At 54.7% G+C, this 19,575-nt stretch overlaps 1 protein-coding gene across 1 annotated transcript in view; it reads left to right on the top strand.

Moving 5' to 3' along the window:
- COL11A2 (collagen type XI alpha 2 chain) overlaps window positions 1-17,992 on the top strand; it is a 54,519-nt gene extending 36,527 nt beyond the window's left edge. The window contains 32 exon segments of the mRNA XM_087954134.1: window positions 1,198-1,251; window positions 1,361-1,468; window positions 1,719-1,808; window positions 4,243-4,296; window positions 5,392-5,499; window positions 5,659-5,766; window positions 5,868-5,921; window positions 6,031-6,084; window positions 6,333-6,440; window positions 6,519-6,572; window positions 6,703-6,756; window positions 6,849-6,902; window positions 7,645-7,698; window positions 7,981-8,088; window positions 8,445-8,498; window positions 8,600-8,653; window positions 8,849-8,902; window positions 9,250-9,303; window positions 9,782-9,800; window positions 9,803-9,888; window positions 10,126-10,179; window positions 10,279-10,332; window positions 11,282-11,389; window positions 11,476-11,529; window positions 11,606-11,641; window positions 11,768-11,821; window positions 13,761-13,895; window positions 13,898-14,033; window positions 14,829-14,941; window positions 16,263-16,331; window positions 17,027-17,269; window positions 17,720-17,992. Of these exon segments, the coding sequence (XP_087810260.1) occupies window positions 1,198-1,251; window positions 1,361-1,468; window positions 1,719-1,808; window positions 4,243-4,296; window positions 5,392-5,499; window positions 5,659-5,766; window positions 5,868-5,921; window positions 6,031-6,084; window positions 6,333-6,440; window positions 6,519-6,572; window positions 6,703-6,756; window positions 6,849-6,902; window positions 7,645-7,698; window positions 7,981-8,088; window positions 8,445-8,498; window positions 8,600-8,653; window positions 8,849-8,902; window positions 9,250-9,303; window positions 9,782-9,800; window positions 9,803-9,888; window positions 10,126-10,179; window positions 10,279-10,332; window positions 11,282-11,389; window positions 11,476-11,529; window positions 11,606-11,641; window positions 11,768-11,821; window positions 13,761-13,895; window positions 13,898-14,033; window positions 14,829-14,941; window positions 16,263-16,331; window positions 17,027-17,269; window positions 17,720-17,866 (2,586 nt within the window). The 3' untranslated portion in view covers window positions 17,867-17,992.
- Window positions 17,993-19,575: the final 1,583 nt, after the last annotated feature.

The following is a 19,575-nucleotide window of genomic DNA, read 5'->3' as shown; positions in this document are numbered from 1 at the left end:
GTCTTGCATTTATACACATTTTTAGTTATCCTCCATCACTGGTTAACTTTGGTTACTGCTTAACTTTGGTTACTGTTTAGTACAGTAATCCATACAATTAATTATCTCTAGTTAAAGTCTAACATATGTTTACTTCCTCTCTCTAATCCTCCTTTAGATGAGTGACTTTGTTTGCCTGAGTTGTATTTGCTTGGAAACATTCTTTATCTGAGGTTTGCCATCCGAGATTGGAACATTCCTGCAATTACAACTCTACAATCCCATCCATGCCTGAGATCGACTTTTTAGATTGATATTGATGTCTGAATCAAAATGGTTCTTTTCCTTTTCCTCCAGCATCCAACGTTTGAGATTGATGCAATCATTGTGTGTGTGTGTGTGTGTTTTTTAAGCCAATTTCCTGGAGGTTTTATTTAGGACTGTTTGTGAACTCAAGCCTGCCTCACAGGGTTGGATTTTTTGGGGGAGAGGCACTAGGATGGGGGAGCATTAAGCAGGCCACCTTCAGCTGTGCAGGATGGAAGTGTGATCTAGAATCAGGGGTCTCCACCCTGGGCCCCTTGAAGACTGGTGGACTTCAACTCCCAGAGTTCCTCAGCCAACAAAGCTAGTCTCCAAAACCAGGGGCATGGAGAAGAAGAGGTCCCTTGAGCACGTGCCGAGTTCTGAATAGAGGCCTCTTGCTAGTAATTTATTACATTGATTGGCTTGTTTGATCTATATCAGGGGTCCCCAACCTGGGCCCCTTTAAGACTGGAGGACTTCAACTCCCAGAATTCCTCCTGGCTTTGGAGACTAGCTCTGCTGGCTGAGGCATTCTGGGAGTTGAAGTCCCCCGGTCTTAAAGGGGCCACGGCTGGAGACCCCTGATATAGATCGCACAAGCCAATCAATCTAATAAATTACTAGCAAGAGGCCTGTATTCAGAACTCTTCAGTGCACTTGGCACATGCTCAAGGGACCTCTTCTTCCCCATGCCCACCCCCAATCTACTCCTGGGTTTGGAGACTAGCAGGGAAGACTGTGGCTTTGAGAGGGTTCCGGGTGCAAATTCCAGTCTAGGCCCGGGTCAAACACTGCCAACCAGTCTTTGAAGAGGCTCAGCCCTGGTTGGGCCCAGTTAAGAGGGGAGGAAGGGGGTTTTCACTGCCCCCACCACCACGCTCCCTCGCCACCCTCTCCTCTCCTGTCTTCCAGGGGCTGCAAGGCAAGGCGGGCTCCCCAGGCGGGCCCGGCGTCGTGGGGCCACAGGTAACGGATGCTCCCGGAAAGGGGGCAGGGGTGGGAGGGAGGGAGGGAGGGGAGGGGAGGGGCAGGAGCCCTTCAAACTCTCTCCAATCCCTGCTGCTTTTTCCAACAGGGTTCCGCAGGGGAAACGGGCCAGATGGGGGAGAGGGGCCACTCGGGGCCCCCAGGGCCTCCAGGAGAACAAGGCCTGCCAGGGCCCTCCGGGAAGGAAGGGACCAAGGTAACACATGGTGGCCAGCCGGCCAGGTGCTTCTTGCCACCCCTCTGTCCCCACTCCCCTCCTTTGCCATGGCCCCCACAGAGGAGGTCTCCAGGGGTTCCAGGCATGGGAATCCCTTCTCCCCCCTTTTGTGGCTGCTGTCCCTCATCCACGGGGCCCACCCTGCGAGGGGAGGTTTGGCTGTGCAGATGATCGGGGGCTGGGGTCCCGGGAGGCGGGGAACATTGTGACGTTCCGGTGTGTCTTTCAGGGCGACCCAGGAACCAGCGGAGGCCCCGGAAAGGACGGACCCCCAGGGCTGCGGGGCTTCCCCGGAGAGCGAGGCCTTCCCGGCACTGCTGTAGGTCCCTGGCCTCCCTCTGCAGGGGACGGTTGTTGGGGGGGACTCCATCTGGGAGGGAGCAGGAAGAGGAAGTCCCTACAGAGACTCTCTCGCTCTCTTTCCTTCCTTCCTTCCTTTCTTCCTCCTTCCTTTCTTCCTTCCTTCTTTTCTTCCTTCCTTCCTTCCTTTCTTTTCCTTCCTTCCTTCCTTCCTTTGTTTTCTTTCTCTCCTTTCTTTCCTTGTCTTTCTCTCCCTTTCTTTCTTTTGTTCTTCCATTTTTCTCTTTTTTCTTTCTTCTCTTTCTTCTTTCTTTCTTTGTTTCTTCTTTCTTTTCTTTCTTTGTTTCATCCCTCTTTCCCTTTCCTCTCTTTCTCTCTTTTCTTTCTTTCTTTCTTTCTTTCTTTCTTTTCCTTCCTTCCTTCACTTGTTTTCTTTCTTCTTTCTCTCCTTTCTCTGTCTTTTTCTTTCTTTCTTTTGTTCTTTTTCTCTTCTCTCTTTTTTCTTTCTTCTCTCTTTTTTCTTTCTTTTTTCTTTCTTTTGTTTCATCCCTCTTTCCCTTTCCCTCTCCTTCTGTCTCCTCCTTTCCTCCCCCTCTCTCTTTCTCTTTCTTTCTTTCTTTCTTTCTTTCTTTCTTTCTTTCTTTCTTTCTTTCTTTCTTTCTTTCTTTCTTTCTTTCTCTTTCTTTCTTTCTTTCTCTTTTTCTCTTTTTCTTTCTTTCTTTCTCTCTTTTCTTTCTCTTTTTTCTTTCTTTCTTTTTCTTTCTTTTTCTTTTTCTTTCTTTCTTTCTTTCTTTCTTTCTTTCTTTCTTTCTTTCTTTCTTTCTTTCTTTCTTTCTTTCTTTCTCTCTCTCTCTCTCTTCTCTCTCTCTCTTTCTTTCTTTCTTTCTTTCTTTCTTTCTTTCTTTCTTTCTTTCTTTCTTTCTTTCTTTCTTTCTTTCTTTCTTTCTTTCCTCTTATCCCTTCTGCCCCTCTCTTCCCCTTTGGGCATCTCTGGGGCCAAGAGGGACCCCCCAGGGAGAGCCAGACAATTCTTAGAAGGGGATGGGTCTGGCATGACCAGACATGGCTGGGCAGGGGGAGAGAGGAGGGAGGCACCTGTAACCATCCCACTCAGGTCTAAAGGGGTCCTTGGTCCCCATGGAAATGTTACCTGGGCTGTCTGGAAAACAGAGTTAGTTGAGTTGCTTTCCCAACTAAAAGGCCCTCTCTGAGAAGTCAGCGATGGACTCGGGCCCTGCATTTGCAGAGCTGGAGGCACTTTAGAGACCATCTAGTTTAGCCCCTGGTCCAAGCTGAGAGACAGAGAGAGAGAGAGGGCCTCCCGGCATCCAAGTAGCTCAGGGCTAGACTGCTACTGAGCTGGAGGTTTCATCAGTACGCCACGGCTGGCAGCCACCCTCTGTCCTGAATCTCCCAGCCCTTGTTGGATTAAGAGGGTGTGGGAAGAAGGACTCTCTCTCTGCCCCCCTTTCTCAGGTCGGACCCCCGCAAAGCCCCCCCTCCTTCCTCTCCCTTCTCCCCCTCAACCTGGTTGGGCTCCAGGACCCCCTCCTCCCCCAGGCAGTGGGGCAGAGGGAGGGCTTGCAGGCAATAAAGGGCAAGCCTCAGGGTGGGCTGAGGGGAAGAGGACCCCAGGGGTGGGATTCAAGTTTTTTAACAACCGGTTCTGTGGGCGTGGCTAAGTTGGTGGGCGTGGCTTGATGGTCATGTGACTGGCTGGGCGTGGCCAACTCAACATCACTCACATCGAGGCACGCATCTCCTCGCCTGACCTCTCATGACTGTGAGGATGCTGCAACAGTCGTAAGTGTGAAAAATGGTCATAAATCACTCTTTTCAGTGCCATTGTAACTTTGAATGGTCACTCCACACAAGCAAAGTACCAGCAAAGGAGGAAAAAAACCTCCAGAGAAGTTCCAGTGACAGGAAGTCTAGTCCTGCCAAGAATGTAATCAGGGTTAATGGAGAGGCAGTTTCTGTAAGCAACACCAGAATGTTTCCTTCCTGCCTTCCTTACAGGATTAGCCCAGTAATTTCTTCTGACTACCAGTTCTCTGAACTGCTTAGAATGTTAACAACCGGTTCTAGCGAATAGGTGTGAACCTGTAGAATCCCACCCCTGGAGGGCCCATTTTCCCACAAGGCCAGCAACCAGCAGGGGGGCCTTTGGGGGAGGGGGGTGTCCTGCTGACCCCTCCTCCTGGAGAGCCAAAATCCAGATCCGCCATATGGCCAGCTTCAGTTGGGGTCAACAGCTACCCATCTGTCTGGGGGTGCTCAAAAGGGCACTCTCTTCTGAGTTGGGGCCTATCAGCAATTGGCTCAGGGGCCCCTCTTAGAGCCCCCATCCCTGGAAGAGAGAGGGGGGATTTTGGTCTGCTCCCCCATCCTTCATCTGGGAGAGAGCCATCGAAGGCAGGTGGGCCAACTCAGCCTCTTCTCTTCCTGAGCAGGGTGGCCCTGGACTGAAAGGCAACGAGGGACCTGCCGGCCCCCCAGGACCAGCGGTGAGTATTTCAGGGGCCCCTCCCTTTTGGTCACAGAGGGATCCGGCAGCCAGGTCCCTCTTACCGGATCGCGATCTGTGGTTTGACCTCCGGGATACAATCAGACATTGCAAATCTCCAGATCCTTCTTGTACCTGCGCTGGGCAGCTTCTTTGCAGACCCTTCCCTCCTCCACCAACCCCCACTTCCCCCAAGGCCAGGGGACTGCGGTGGGAAGGAGGGAGGGATCCAGCCTCAGCCCCCCCCATAATGGACCCTGTGATGAACCAAGGTGGGATACAAAAGCAACAAAGTCATAAAAACAGGTGAAGTCCCTTTAATTTCTGGCTTCAAAGGTCCAATTATCATTGACTGGAGAAAAAAACTCCCCCACAAACAGTTGTGAAAAGGAAGAAATGCCGTTCAGGCTCAAAATACATATAAATGATAAATAGATAAAAAAAAACAACACAAAGCACACTGAAGCAATTAATGAGGCAAGGCAGGATAAGGGCTTGAAGACGTCCACCGATATTGAAATACACACACTGGGAAGGACTCCAGAACTGAGATAAGAACTGACAAACTAGACATATTTTCATGCTTTGCTTCCAGCACTGGCCCATGCGCAGTTTGTCCTTATAAGCAGTCCTCACAGCTGCAGCTCATGAAGGGGATCAGGGCCCTTTCCTCCCCTGTAGACCACACCATTTACGTTTCTCCCTTATCCTCTCCTCCCTGCATTCCCTAGGATGAAGAGGGGATGGGCCTGGGTCTTCATCTGACTGCCCAGCCGCCTCTGCCTTTCCCCAGTTTCCTCCACAACCTCCAGAGCCACACTTCCACTCCCTGTCGGCTGTTCCTCCTCTCCCTCAGAGTCAGAATCCAACAGGGGCGTGACAGGCCCAAAGGAAATAGGGAGTTCCCGCCCATCTTGAACCCTCCCAGGAGAAGATTTCCAAGCCTTTGGTCCCCACTGTCCCCCTGACTGCTTTCATCCTCCTTCGCTGGCTGGGGATGATGGGCTTCTGAGTGAGAGACAGGATCAGCATGAAAAATCTGCATTTGTGCTCATCGTGTCCAGGCTGGGGCTGACCACCTCTTTCCTTCTTCCAGGGATCTCCCGGTGAGAAGGGTCCCTCAGGATCAGGAGGCCCCATTGGGCCCCCAGGCAGACCCGGCCCCCAGGGGTCACCTGGACCGGCTGGAGAAAAGGGAGTGCCGGTGAGTGGAGGCAGATACCTTGTGTTGGTGGGGAGACGGGAAGAAGACATGAGGAAGTGGGGTGGGGTCTATGCGTGAAGAAGAAGGGGATGAGGAGCAGTGGACTAGCAGAGCAGGGCACTCCATCCTCTCAGCCTCAGTTTCTCTCTTCTCCCCCAGGGTGAAAAAGGGCCCCTTGGCCCTGCTGGCCGTGATGGTGCCCAGGGCCCCATTGGGCTTCCCGGCCCTGCAGGACCACATGGTGGCCCGGGTGAGGATGGTGATAAGGTGAGTGGTTGGTGGGTTGACCCAGGTGGGCGCATCCCTGTCCTGCCCCCCTCCCCCAATTCCCTGGACCGAGCCTTCCTTTTTTCTGTCTGTCTCTGCAGGGAGAAGTGGGGGACCCGGGTCGCAAAGGGCCCAAAGGCGGCAAAGGCGAGCAGGTAAGCTGAGCCCCTGCGCTGGAATCGCAGTGGGGCGGCAGAGGGAGCCGGGGTCTGCAGCTGCGACTCTGCTTGTTGTGCAGCTGATAAGCTTCTCTTCCTCCTGCAGGGTCCCCCAGGGCCCCCGGGCGCTCTCGGTTCTCTTGGGCAGCCGGGTGCTGCGGTAAGTATCCGCGGGATTCTACGGGTGGCATACCTCGTTTCCTGTGGGTCTTGTGGTTGTACCTCAGGTCCTCTGGGCACCGCCCTTTTGGGCGACTCTGGAGAGAGTCGCCACCCCTTGGCTTCACCCCTGGGTGCCAGCCCTTGGCTTCTGGGGAGACCCCTCTTGAAATGGGCAGGAGGAGAAGTGGGTTTGGCTCTCCTTTGGGTACCAGCTCTCCGATTGTCTCTTTCCATCTTTGCCTTTAGGGGGCGGATGGTGAGCCTGGAGCGAGGGGCTCCCAGGGCAATTTTGGGACGAAGGGGGATGACGGCATCCGAGGATTCAATGGGGCGCCAGGACCGATTGGCCTGCAGGTAACAAACGGCCATGGCGAGGGTCACTCTGCTGCCCACTGTTGAGCTGGACGACGCTCACTCGCTCTTTCTCGACAGGGACTGCCCGGACCATCTGGGGAGAAGGGGGAGACTGGCGATGGGGGACCCCTGGTAAGTGCCACTGCCTTCCTCAAGGGGAATCCCTCCCAGACCCCCAGACACCCCCCCCCCCATGTGGTTCCTGCCCAGCTCTGTTGTCAGGAAACGAGATGTCTGGACACTCATCAGTATTTTCTTGCAGGGACCCCCGGGACCTCCAGGACCACGAGGCCCAGCTGGGCCCTCCGGAGCTAGCGTGAGTGTGTCTCCCGCCCTCCTCTCCACCTGATTCCTTCCCTTAATGGATTCCCAGGGCTGAGCCCGGTTGCATATCTCTTTTTCCCACAGGGTCCGCAAGGCCCCCCAGGAGGGATCGGAAATGAGGGGCCACCAGGACAAAAGGTAGGTGAATTCTAGGGGAGGTTGGGTGTGGTATTTTGGGGGGGGGAGGCCCAGAGGTAGGGGTTTTCCAGGCTCCTTGGGGAGGATCCAACATCAGAGGTGGATCTTGACCATGATCCTTGTGGCTCTCTCTGCACAGAATCCTTCCTGTCCCGTGGGGGACACTGAGACCTCTTAGACCAGGGGTCCCCAATCCAGGGGCCACAGCCCATTCAGAACCGGGCTGCAGAAGTGTCAGGAGTGTACACCTGCATTTTTATTTGCGTGTGGAAAGGGTGGGCTTGCAAGTGCACACACACAGCCCCATTTGTGCAAGTGGTGGGCACACGTACATACCACTCACACAAATAGAGCTATGCACGCACACACTCATCCACCGATCACGTGGAACCATCCCCTCTGTGCCACCCCGCTGGTTCGCAAAGCCGGAAAGTTTGCAGATCCCCCGTCTTAGACGGATCAGCTCTCGCAACCTTTGCTTGCCCAGCCGGGCTGGACCATCCCTCCCATCATCCCCAACCAGAGGAGGGACAGTTCCCGCCCTCCCGGGAAGGCCACTTCAGGGCCAAAGATGGCTTTCCTTAGACGTATCAAGCGCATCGTTGGGACCACCGTGTCCCGGGAACCCAAGCGGTTGTCCGCAACCAGCTGACTCCACGGGACTTTGGAGGGTCAGGAGGCAAAACGTAGCTGAGGAACCCAACATGGGCCCGATCCACTAACCTCCCTTCTCCCATCCCAGGGCGAATCAGGAGAGCAGGGTGGACCCGGAGTCCCTGGAGAGCCCGGCCCGAAGGTGCGTCTCTTTCTTCTGCCCCCACGATTGTGTCGCTGTAACCTGCTGTGCCACCTAGGACTCCTCTTCCCCTCCTCCTGCCCTTCAGAGCCAGAGCAGAGCTCTGTGGCCCTGGGTCCCATGTGGAGCAGGCTTCACACACCTTCCTGCACATCAGAAGGGGCTTTGGGGCAGCAGGGTGCCCTGTTTTCCACGTCCTGCGTGGTGGAGAGGTATACTGCCTCTGCATCTGGAGGCTCCATGTCATCCCCTCAACTCTAATAGCCCCTCCTCTCTCCTAAGGGCCCGCGAGGTGAGCAAGGAGAGAAAGGGGAAGACGGAAGCGCTGGTGTGGCCGGACCCCCCGGAGGGAGAGGCCCCGTTGGGGACGATGGGCCCAAGGGGAACCCGGTAAGGGAGGCTGCAGAAATGAGAGAGGGGCGGGGGAGGCAGGAAGTCTGGGACTGCCTTCCCCACTCAACTCCTGTAGACTACAAGCCCCAGTAATCCCAGAACCAGATAAGAGATGGGATTTGTAGTGTAGGCTTGGGGAAACCTGTGTAGCCATTCTATTGGTAAATAAAGCTGACATTATGGCCTGTTTTGTCCAACTGTTCAAAAAAAAATTGTAGGTTTTTTTTGGGGAGGGGGCATCTACGGGTTAGATGAGGCTAAAAAGTGTGAAATTCAATGTTTATTTTTTTTTGGGGGGTGGGGAGAAATGGGAAGCCGGACTCTGGTGACCTTTGACTTTTCTCTGGGCACAGGGCCCGGTCGGCTTCCCTGGAGACCCTGGACCCCCTGGAGGAATCGGGCCCCGGGTGAGTATGACCCTCCCCTCTTGGCTGGGCCCTCCCCCTCTGAGCCTGTCCTCCGCTAAGGCCAAAAAAAGACCCCCAGACCCATGTGCCTCTCCCCACAGGGCCAAGACGGAGCCAAAGGCGAGCAAGGAGAAAATGGACAACCTGGAGAGGCGGTGAGCATTTTGGGGGTGGGTGGGAGGTTTAGACCCTAAGTGGGATGTGGCTGGGTCGAAGCCCCCCACCCACTTTCCAGCAGGAAGCGGGCCATGTCTGCCCCATGGACTCCCACTTACACCTCCCCGATGGCCTTCTACTTATGCCCTGGAGCTTCAGTCGGTGGCTCCCTAACCTCTCCCCTTCATTTCCAGGGGTCTCCGGGACCATCGGGTGAGGCTGGTCCCCCTGGGCCACTTGGGAAGAGGGTAAGTTGGGCTCCACCCCATTGGGAGGGCAGGAGATGCCCCCCTCCCAACACACACAGGGGCCTGGGATGGGGAATCACAGGACACGGGGGAGAGAAAGGCAGCCAGGGCCCATCCAAGGCCCCCAGCAAAAGAAACCCCCCCACAAATCCGGAGTCGGGGACTAAATGCTTTTAGTCTGCTCCCCCCACTCCTTCAACTGTGGGGGCCCAAGAAACCCCTCCCCTTCTTAAGGAAGAGAGAAAGGAAGGTCTCTGGACTGCGTCAGCCCCTGTTTCCTCCCAGTCCCCTCCCTTTCCAGAGGGAGAAATACCCCTGGCCCACCGCGACCTTGTCTCATTCTCCAGGGCCCCGCCGGAACTCCTGGCCCCGAGGGACGGCAGGGGGTGAAGGGCAAGAAGGTGAGTGGGGCTGCTTCTGAGGGGAGGAGGTCACCAGACCCCATGGAAGATTCCGGATGGCAGCTAAAACGCCAGACACCCTTCCCCTCCCCTCAAGGGGCCCTGCGATCCCCACGGAGCGGGTCTTTTTCCAGGCAGAAAAGGAAGGGGGTAGGAGAGATAAGGAAGGTTGGGTGGGGGTCCCAACTGCAGAGAAGGGGGCAGGGCTGCTATTAGGCAGGAGACCCCAGCCCTCCTCTTGGGCCCCAGAAGAGAAAAATTGGGGTGGGGGTCCCTTCAGTGCTTGCTCTGGTGGTTCTGGAGCAGAAGCTGAAGGGGACACCATCCTGAGTGAGCATCGCAGGGCGTGAGAGTGGGGGAGGGACCTTAGAGGTCATCCAATCCCACCCCATCGAAGCTGGAAGGAGCTGAGCCATCTCTTATAGGCGCTTTCTTCCCTCGGTCTGACCATTATTCCACCCTAACTCTCCCTCTCCAGGGAGAATCAGGGGTCCTCGGCCCCCTGGCAAAACCGGGGCTGTGGGACCCCAGGGGACCCCTGGAAAACCTGGCCTGGAGGGCTTGAGAGGCGTCCCAGGATCTGTGGTAAGAATGGGGGCAGCTGCCTCATTGCTTGGGGGCAGGGGTCTCTCCAGGGTAGGAGGCTGGGAGGGTCTGGGGGGAGAAACACAGTCATGTTCTAGAATTGTGGGTCCTTGGAGGGTGGGGTACTTAGAGTTCTTAGGGGTCCCCATTTCCAACTTTCCGGAAAGGGAAAAGTGGGGCACCCCTCCCTGCAGGGGGGGCTGACATTCATGTTTGGGTCTCCGGTCTCTTTTGTAGGGGGCCCAAGGCAAACCGGGGGCCACGGGCCAGGCTGGGCCCCCAGGACCTGCGGTGAGTAGCCACCCTTTGGGGGAGAGACCAAATGGGTGGGTAGGGGGGCTGTCAGCCACAGGGGGTGCTTAAGCTTCCTTGGGGTGTGTCTTCCTGCAGGGCCCCCCCGGACTGCCTGGCCTGAAGGGTGAGACGGGCCCCAAAGGAGAGAAGGTAGGAGGGAGCCAGATGAGCTGGGTTTGGTGCTCGGTCCGGGGAAGCAGCCTTCCTCTGGGGCAGGGGAGGAAGCAGGGGTGGCATTCTACCAGTTCGGCCTGGTTTGGGTGAACCAGTAGCTCCGACGATCAGCTGAGAGCAAACCACTTCGGTTTACTCCAACGATCAGCTGTTGGGCCCACTCACCAGCCCGGGCTCTAGCCTGTGCTTTATATCCTGGTTTTCAAGCTCAGCCGATTCGTGCGGCACATTGCATTGCTGTGCGCCAGCTGTTTAACACCCAGGGATTGCTGGAGGAGGACAGTAGCAAACACTCCGCATGCGTGTGAAGCGCTCTCTCAACGAACCGGTTGGTACACCGGTTGAATTGCACCCCTGGGAGGAAGCCCCCCCACCTGCTGATCCCCCCCCTCTGTGTCATGCACCTGGTTGGAGTTTGATTCCGAGGGGGAGGTTGAGCAGCTGACAGGGAGTGGGAGCAATGTGGGTTACGGGGGAGAAAAAGGCCCTGATTCCCTTCATTAGCTGCAGCTGGAAAAACAGGATTTGAAAAGGGCGTTTGCGCATAGCACCTTGCTGGAAGCAAAGCGTGCATTTTCTTTGTTTGTCAAGTCTTACCTGGGTTCTCGTGTCCTCCTAACTGGGTGTGTTTCGTTATCTTTGGAAGTCTGCAATTCCTTATCCTGCCTTGTCTCGTTAATTGCCGCAGCGTGGTTTGTGTTGGTTTTTATATATAATTTAGATGTAAATTTATATGTTTGGATTTGGATGGAATTTCTTCACTTTAAAAACTGTTCTTGGGAGAGTTTTTTTTTTCTCCAGATGATGATAACTGGACATTGGGGGAGCCAGGTTGGAGGCATTAAAGGGACTTTACCTACTTTTGTGACTTCATTGCTTTTGTGCCACGCGCCCCTTTGGGTCATCACACCCTGTCTCTCCACAGGGCCACCCGGGACTCATCGGCTTGATTGGACCGGCTGGAGAACAAGGAGACAAAGGGGACCGGGGGAGCCCTGGCCCCTCAGGGAGTGGGGGTCTTAAAGGAGAGACTGTAAGTGCCTGGGGGAGGGGGGGCTTGAGAGGGGGCTTCAGGGGCTTAAGGACCAACTTAACACCCCCCTGGCTCTCTCCCTGCAGGGCATCCCTGGACCAATGGGCCCTATTGGCCCTGCGGGGGCCCCTGGACTTCCTGTGAGTAGCACCTAATCCCCCCCAAGCCCTCCTACACCTCCTGGACGGAGACCCCAACTCTCTCCTTCTCTTTCAGGGTGGTCCTGGTCCTCAGGGTGCCAAAGGAGCCACGGTGAGGAATGCAGCCCTGCCCCATAGTGCTTGGGGGTGGTGGGGTGGTGGGAGGAGCAAGGGGGGGTGGGGAGAGAAATAGGAAAGTCTCTCCTTGAGGACTAACCTCTTGGTGATTTGATTCCAGGGTGAAGCTGGACCCAAAGGACAGCGAGGAGTCCCCGGGCCCCCGGGCAGGCCGGTAAGATCCCAGACTCACTCTGCCCTGCCTCAGTTTCCCCCTTGGCAGAGGAGACCCAGGAGAGGCCTGAGGGGTGAAGGCCGGCAGATTTTATTTTTCCAAATCTGGCTTAAAAAATCCAGTTTCCTAAAATATTTAAAAGATAAAACCAGAACAGCAATAATGATGCGAGCACTTTGAAGGCTAAGGATTGATCGTGGCCATATTTCATTTGATTATCTTTTATTTTATCGTATTTGTCAGGACTCCAAACAATCCACCCCCGTTCACATCCTAAGTCTCTAGCTGCATCTCTCAGAGAAAACAAAATTGATTTATGAGAAGTGGCCATGTTGGCGTTAGTTGGGTGCAGCCGATACTAAAATACATCCTTCATTTCCCCCCGTGACCCTGGTCTTCCCCCGATCCCTGGATGTATATTCTCCAATGGGACACATCCATAGCCAAGAGGCATCCATCATGTTCTCCAGTAACAATCTTGCACTCCGACAACTTTGGGCTGCCAGGGTGATTATCTAGGCACTTAAGGAATACACTGTTTCCTCCACTCCCTTTCTGCTGACAGCTAAAAAGACCAAAGGAGTATATTTTTAGTTGACATTATTATCTTATTATTATTATTATTTTTCAATAATTATCTTATGATTATTTGATTATCTTATGATTATTTTATTTTTTAAATGTACATATGGGATACTCCTCGACTTACGACCACAATCCAGCCTCAAATGTCCATTGCTAGCGGAGATAGATGTTTTTGACCCATTTAACGATCTTCCTCACCACTGTCCTTAAGCGAATCGCTGCAGTTGTTAAGTGAGTCACACGGTCGTTAAGTAAATCTGCCTTCCTCATTGACTCTGCTGGTAAGAAGGTCGTAGAAGGGGATCTCTGCGGCCATCATAACTACTCTTCAATATCTTCATTAACGAATTAGATGAGGGAATCGAAGGGGAACTTACCAAATTTGCAGATGATACTAAGCTGGCAGGAACAGCTGACACCCAAGAAGATAGGCTCAGGATCCAGATGGATCTTTACAGAATTAAGCACTGGGCCCTATCCAATAAAATGAAATTCAATGTAGAGGAAAGTAAAGTCCTACACTTAGGCAAGAAAAACCCAAAGTACACATATAGACTGTGTGAAACCAGGCTCAATAGTAGGAACTGTGAGGAGGATCTTGGAGTCTTAGTGGACAACCAGCTAAATAGGAGCCAGCAGTGTGCAGCAGTAGCCAAAAAAGCTAATGCAATCCTAAGTTGTATTAACAGAGGGATACAATCAAGATCAAGGGAAGCACTAATACCACTCTATAAAGCCTTAGTAAGGCCACACCTAGAGTACTGCATCCAGTTTTGGTCACCACATTATAAAAAAGAGGTTGAGACTCTAGAAAAAGTGCAGAGAAGAGCAACCAGGAGGATTAGGGGACTGGAGACTAAAACATACGATGAACGGTTGCAGGAACTGGGCTTGGCTAGTCTAGGGAAGAGAAGGACCAGGGGAGACAGGAGAGCATCTTCCAGTATTTGAGGTGCTGCCCCAGAGAGGAGGAGAGGGGTCAAGCTATTCTCCAAGGCACCTGAAGGCCAGAGAAGGAACAATGGATGGAAACTGAACAAGGAGAGATTCAATCTAGAAATAAGGAGGAATTTTCCGACAGAATAATCAACCGATGGAACAGAAGGTGCCTTTGGAAGTTGTGGGAGCTTCATCCCTGGAGACTTTCAAGAAGAGACCGGACTGCCATCGGTCAGAAATGGTGTAGGGAAGGATCGGGGCTTGAGCGGCAGTGAAAAGATGGTTTTCTTGGGGCTATTGTGTTTGTAAAGCGAGGACTCCCTGCGTTGCCCAACCTGCTTGAGGTGGCCCCCAAAGGGGCTGAACCCCACAGGCATCCTGGGCATTGTATGAAGAGGTGCAACTTCTTGGGCAGGGTCCGCCAGGTGAGACCATCCAGCCACTGCCCATTCAGCGTTCCAAGAAGAGCCGGCGCTCGGTGGACGGCAGCCAGCTGGTGGAGGAGCATGAGGAGATGGCGGCCGATGGGGCAGCGGATCAGCCGGCCTTCCGGCCGTGGAGGAGATCTACGGCTCCCTGGAGTCTCTCCGCCAGGAGATCGAGGGGATGCGGAAGCCGCTGGGCACCCGGGACAGCCCTGCCCGCACCTGCCAGGACCTCCACCTGAGCCAGCCCGAATTGCCTGACGGTGGGTGTAACGGAATAACAGAGCGGGGAGGGACCTCAGAGGTCTTCTAGTCCAAACCCCCCACATGAGCCAGAAACCCTAGACCCTTTCAGACTGTCAAGAGGCCTGCTTGCCTCCCCCAGGGCGATTCCCGGGCCCTCCCACCTGGGACCCAGGGGGCTTCTTTGCCCCGGAGGGCATGCGATGCAACCCTCTTGGCAAAGGGAGTTGTCCCATGGATGCCGTTGAGCCACTAGTGCCTTCGACAAACTCAGAAGCTTCTGGACTACAACACCCAACAGCCTTGCCATCGGAGGGGGGGGGCAGCCCCAGGTCCTCAGATCTGTCACCCCCTCCAACCTGCGCCTGGCTTCCACCCGGGCTTCTCCCTGAAAGCCCTTTGGGGAACCTTTGGAACAGTGGCGGTATTCTACCGGTTCGGTCCGGTTCGAGCAAACCGGTAGTAAAAAAATGCTACTGTTCAGCCAAACTGTTAGTAAAAAAAAAACAAAAAACAGCTACCGGTTCGGCTGAAGCAGTATTTTTCCCCCTGCTGACGATCAGCTGTTCTGACTATCAGCTGTTCTGGGATCCCCTTTGCTGTGTTACTGCTTCACCCAGAGGTGAAGGCCCAGGAGGCAAAAAAATCGAACGCAGGGAGGGTTGCTGCAAAAAAAAAAAAAAATAGACAGAAGAAGAAGCCATGCCCACCAGTTACATGGCCATGCCCACCTAGCCACGCCCCCGCTGGAGTTGTGGGACACCCACCCCCAACTGGAAGCTTGGTGGGGAACGTTGGCCCTTTCTTCTCTTCAGGTGAATACTGGATTGACCCCAATCAGGGCTGTTCCCGCGACTCCTTCAAAGTCTATTGCAACTTCACTGCGGGGGGCGAGACCTGCGTCTTCCCCAGCTGGGAGTCTCGAGAGGTGAGGAGGGGGCCCTCAGTTGGGGTGAAGGGTGGAGGGTTGGCCCCACTGGAAGTTCTTGGGGAGCCCGCTGCCCCCCCTCCAAGCAAACCCTGAAAGCCGACGGCCCCGTTTCTGCCATTTGGGAGGGCAGTTTAGGAAAACGAGCGTGGGCCCTGAAATAGGGGAGGTGGCACCCCCTGGCAATGTTTGGGGGAGGGGGAGAGCATCCAGTCTGGGCACCCCTGCATTGCTCCAAAGGCCTGTGGTGGGCACAGCCTGTCCAGGCAGTGGGGCAAAGTCTGGCGTCAGGTTTCCAAGTGATGAAATCCATTTAAAGAGAAAAGAGCAAAGTCCATCTTCCAAGACAAATCCTTTTATTTAGGAAAGCATCAAATTGGCAAAGTCCGTGGTAATTCCGGATCTGACCCAACCCAGAATTACCCCACGATATTAGAAGTTAGAAACAATCCCCAAAGGTCACTTTCTCAAATAGAAGTAATTCAACATTGCTTGACGTCATAAATCAGGGGCCTCAGTATGGACAGCTCGTTTTCTCACGGGAAGAAGAATCTCTTAGCCAAAACAACTCTCTCTATCTCCACTCCTCCCCCCGCCCTTAGGAATGTGGCAAGCCCGAAACCCTTCCTTCCCATGACTGCCACAGAGAAAATAAGAAAAAGAAAAAGCCTAACTAAAATGGCTACACATAGGTCAATTTCAGGCTTGACAGGCTGCCCTCCCTCATTTGAAAAGAAACCCCTGCAACGACATAAAATACACAAAGATTGAAATTAAGGTTAAACACAATCGTACAAGGCACGTTTTAACTCCGAAATTGACAGCCGGGTTTCGGGGTGAAGGGCTTTGCCGCCAGCCTCTTCTGGCCGAGGCTGCAATTCCATGGTCGCCTTGTGGTCTCCCATCCAGGGACTAAACAGGCCTGGCCCTGTGAAGGCGAGAAAGCCTTTGAATGGGGCAGGAGGGCTGTGGATCCCAGCCCCATGGATCAAGCCCTCTGGGAGGGGGGAGGAGATGGATCCCTTCAGAAAGCCGAGGGGCAGAATTTGAGGCCAGCCACAACAAGGACCTGCTGCTCTTGGGTGCCGTGTCTCTCTCTCTCTGTCTCTCTCTCTCTCTGTCTCTCTCTCTGTCTGTCTCTCTGTCTCTCTCTCTCTCTCTCTCTCTCTCTGTCAGAAAACCAAGCCAGGTCTGGCACTGCTTGCTTTGGCCCCTCCTGGCTCAGGAAAGACCTGGGGCTCCTGCCACCCCCCCACCCCCAAAATCCATCCTCCACGTCTTTCTCTGGGAAGGCTGGACCTCTGAGGGTTTCCCTTTGCAGGTGCCAATGGATGCCTGGGAGGAGGAGACGCCCCCCAGGTGGTTCAGCCAGTTCCAGAAGGGCCATCGGGTGAGTCCACTGGCTGGGGGGAATGAGGGGGCTGGCAGTGGGTTCTCCCCTCGGTCTCTCGGAAAGGGAGGCCCCCTTTCCTGCACCCGAATCCCTCCTCCTGGAGGCTGTTGGGGATCCCAGGATGCAGCCAGGGATCCTGGGCTGGAGGGGCACCTCACCACAAAGCTTGTGATGGGGAGGGACTTCTTACTTGGGGGCTCTGGGGAAAGCCGAGGAACAGGGGTCTCCACCGGGAAATCCTCCTGTCATGGACCGCCAATCCTGGTGGCCACTCAGTGGGTCGGTCTTTGTGTTGCTTTCACACGACACACCAAATCTCATTCCAAAGGACCTGCAGCGACCTTTTTGCGAAACTTGCCAAGCTGGGAGGGGTGAACTTGTGTGTGGTGTGTGTGTGGGGCAGTTGACTTCCTTTTTCTTGGAACTTGGTGGGTTGTCTGAACACAGCCCCGTTGGGTTGATTCTGGATAGGGACACCAACACAGTACATTGGGTCCCTCAGTGCAGGAGGCTTGCTGTGTGAAAGGATCCGTGCAGGGAGGTGTGGAGAGGAACCCCCCATGGAGGAGGGACAGAACCCTTAAGGCCATCCAGCCCACCCTCCAGCTTAGGGTCCGGCATCCTCTGCTTGAGAGCAGTCACCCCAACCCCCCCAGATCCTCATCTCCCCCTCATCCCTGGTCCTTCCCCAGTTCTCCTACGTGGACGCAGACAGCCACCCGCTGGGCGTGGTGCAGCTTTCCTTCCTGCGCCTGCTGAGCACCTCTGCCCGCCAGAACTTCACCTACCACTGCCAGCACTCGGTTGCCTGGCACAGCTCCGGGTCCCCCGCCTTGGGGGGCTACCAACAGGCCCTGCGCTTCCGGGGGGCCAATGAGGACGACCTGAGCTACGACAACAGCCCCTATGTCAAGGCCCTGGTGGACGGCTGTGCGGTGAGCACCCGGGAGGGGACTGGGATGGGGGGGGACAACAACCACAAGGGTGGTGGGGTGGAGGAACGGGACCCCTACTCAAGAGAGGGCAGGACGAAAGGTGTTGCGCTTTCCATCCCCACATGGATGGATTCGGGGTGGGGTGTCCTCAGGCGCTTCCTTTTCTCCCACTATCGGCTGCTGATGCTGCTCCCCTCCCATAGCTTTGGGGGTTTGGGGGCACTCCTTGGCTCAGCAGAGGGTAGGTGGGGGGGACACGGCAGATGCAGGGGGCTTCCAGGTTCAGGACAAAATAGTCCCCCCAAATGGAGGTCCCGGCGTTCCCGGTTCCCACACCTTCCTGACCGGTGGACAGCTGTTGGAAAGCAGGGCTCCCGGCTTCTCTTTGGGGGTGGAGGGCAGTGATCCACCTCCAGCTTTGACCCTTGTCTTCCTCCCCGTCCCCCCCAGGCACGGAAAGGGTCCAGCAAGACACTCCTGGAAGTCAACACCCCACAGGTGGAGCACCTGCCCTTGCTGGACGTGCACCTGGCAGACTTTGGGGAGACTGGGCAGCGCTTCGGCTTTGAGGTGGGGGCTGCCTGCTTCCTTGGCTAGAGCGGAGACCCCCCAGCGCAGCCGGAAGGAGGAGGGAAACACCTTCCTGGTGCCCAACAAACAACAGAGACCACGGGGGGAGGATCCGCCAGAGGCCCAGCAACTGGAAGATCCAAGGGGCGCAGAGGCCCACCCCCAGGGACTCACCAGCCCTCCCTGGAAATGTTCTCCTTCCAAATTCTCTCCTCTGTGCGCCCCTCCTCAGTGCTGCTGAACCCCCTCCCTCCTTGCCGAATTCCCCACCTGCCCAGATGGGCCCCATCCTGCTTCAGTGCTTCCTACCTTGCTGATGGAGACCCCCTCCCTCCAAATAGCGGAGGCCCTGGCCAGCAAGGGATGCATTGCTACCCCACTAAACCCCTCCTGAGTCCCACCTACTCCAGCCCTTTCCAGCCCCACTGATAGCAACTTCAGCCTTGCCTCCCTCCCCTTGAATTCGGGGGGGAGGGGGAGGGGGAAGGCTTGGAAATGGGGGGTGGTCTTCCACATCGTCCGAGGAGCGCCTTCCCCCACCATTTCCCTCTTCTTCCTCTCCCCATCCCTCCCCCTTTATCCCTTGCACAAAAGTTAAGAAAATCCGAAGAAGAGGAAACGTATATTTTATTTTGTTTTTATACAAAAAAATAATAATAATAAATTAATTATATTATTTAATGGAATCCATATTAAAAAGAACGTGTGTTTTTTTCCCCCCTTGCTGCAAATTTGAAATCTTGGAAATGGCTGTGTGTCGGGGCAGAGGGGGGGTAGGTAAGTTTGAGATCTCACTTCTGGGTGCGGGAAATGTAAAGCAACTCGATTGAATTTTCTCTTGGCTAGGAAGTGCGTGTCCGTACGGCAACAACCGGGCGGAAGGAGCTGTGGGAGGACATGGGGCACCTTGGAACAGATCGTTTTGCTGATTTTTTTTGGTGGTGGGGGGTCTGTCTTGTGATCCCACCTCCTCTTTCCCTGTTTTAAAGGGAGGGTCCCTCAATGACAGGTGCACCCCCCCTTGCACCACTTGTGGGTTTCCAAAAGAGACAGTTCCTGCCAACAGGACAAGATCAACACAGCCCATTGGTTGATGCTTTCCCACCTGCCCAGGTTGATCCCACCATCAGGTGTGCTCAACCTTGGCCACTTTAAGACTTGGGGACTGGGGAATTCTGGGAGTCGAAGTCCCCAAGTCTTAAAAGTGGCCAAGGTTGAGCACCCCTGGCTTGGAACGTACCAAAACGTAGGGTGTTTTCCCTGGCTTGGAATGCACCACAAACATAGGGAGGAACATACCACAAACATTTGTGCGAGCACACAAACTACCTTCCTGAGCCAACATGGCATCCTTCCTCCCTGCAGGCTGTCGACCTCCGGGAAAAACAGTTGTGGGTACTTTGTGGGACGTAGGTTGCATCCCCAGAGTTTTAGCAGCAGAGTTTCTGCTTGCAGGTTGTGTGGCTGTCGGACCACAGCTGTTGTTGTGGGAGAAGGGAGGGAGGCAAAGCCAGCAAAAGGAAGCCAGTATCATATCTGGGGCGGGGAGTTCCAGCTGCATGTTGTATTCAGGGTCTTCTCAAAATCTCTCTGGGTAGGAATGCAGTTGGTCCTAACTTATGGCCGTTTGTTTAGCGACTAACGGGACAGTGCTGAAAAGAGTGACTTACAACCAGTTCTCAGAGTTATGACCAGTGAAACACCCTCATCGCAGTTGTGTGATCACAATCTGGGTG

This window comes from Notechis scutatus, chromosome 2 (assembly GCF_049901735.1).
Source record: "Notechis scutatus isolate UNSWTSFEM ecotype Mainland chromosome 2, rNotScu1.2, whole genome shotgun sequence".
Lineage (NCBI taxonomy): Eukaryota > Metazoa > Chordata > Lepidosauria > Squamata > Elapidae > Notechis > Notechis scutatus.
The sequence above is the reverse complement of the archived record's forward strand: the minus strand, read 5'-3'. Positions and strand labels throughout refer to the sequence as shown.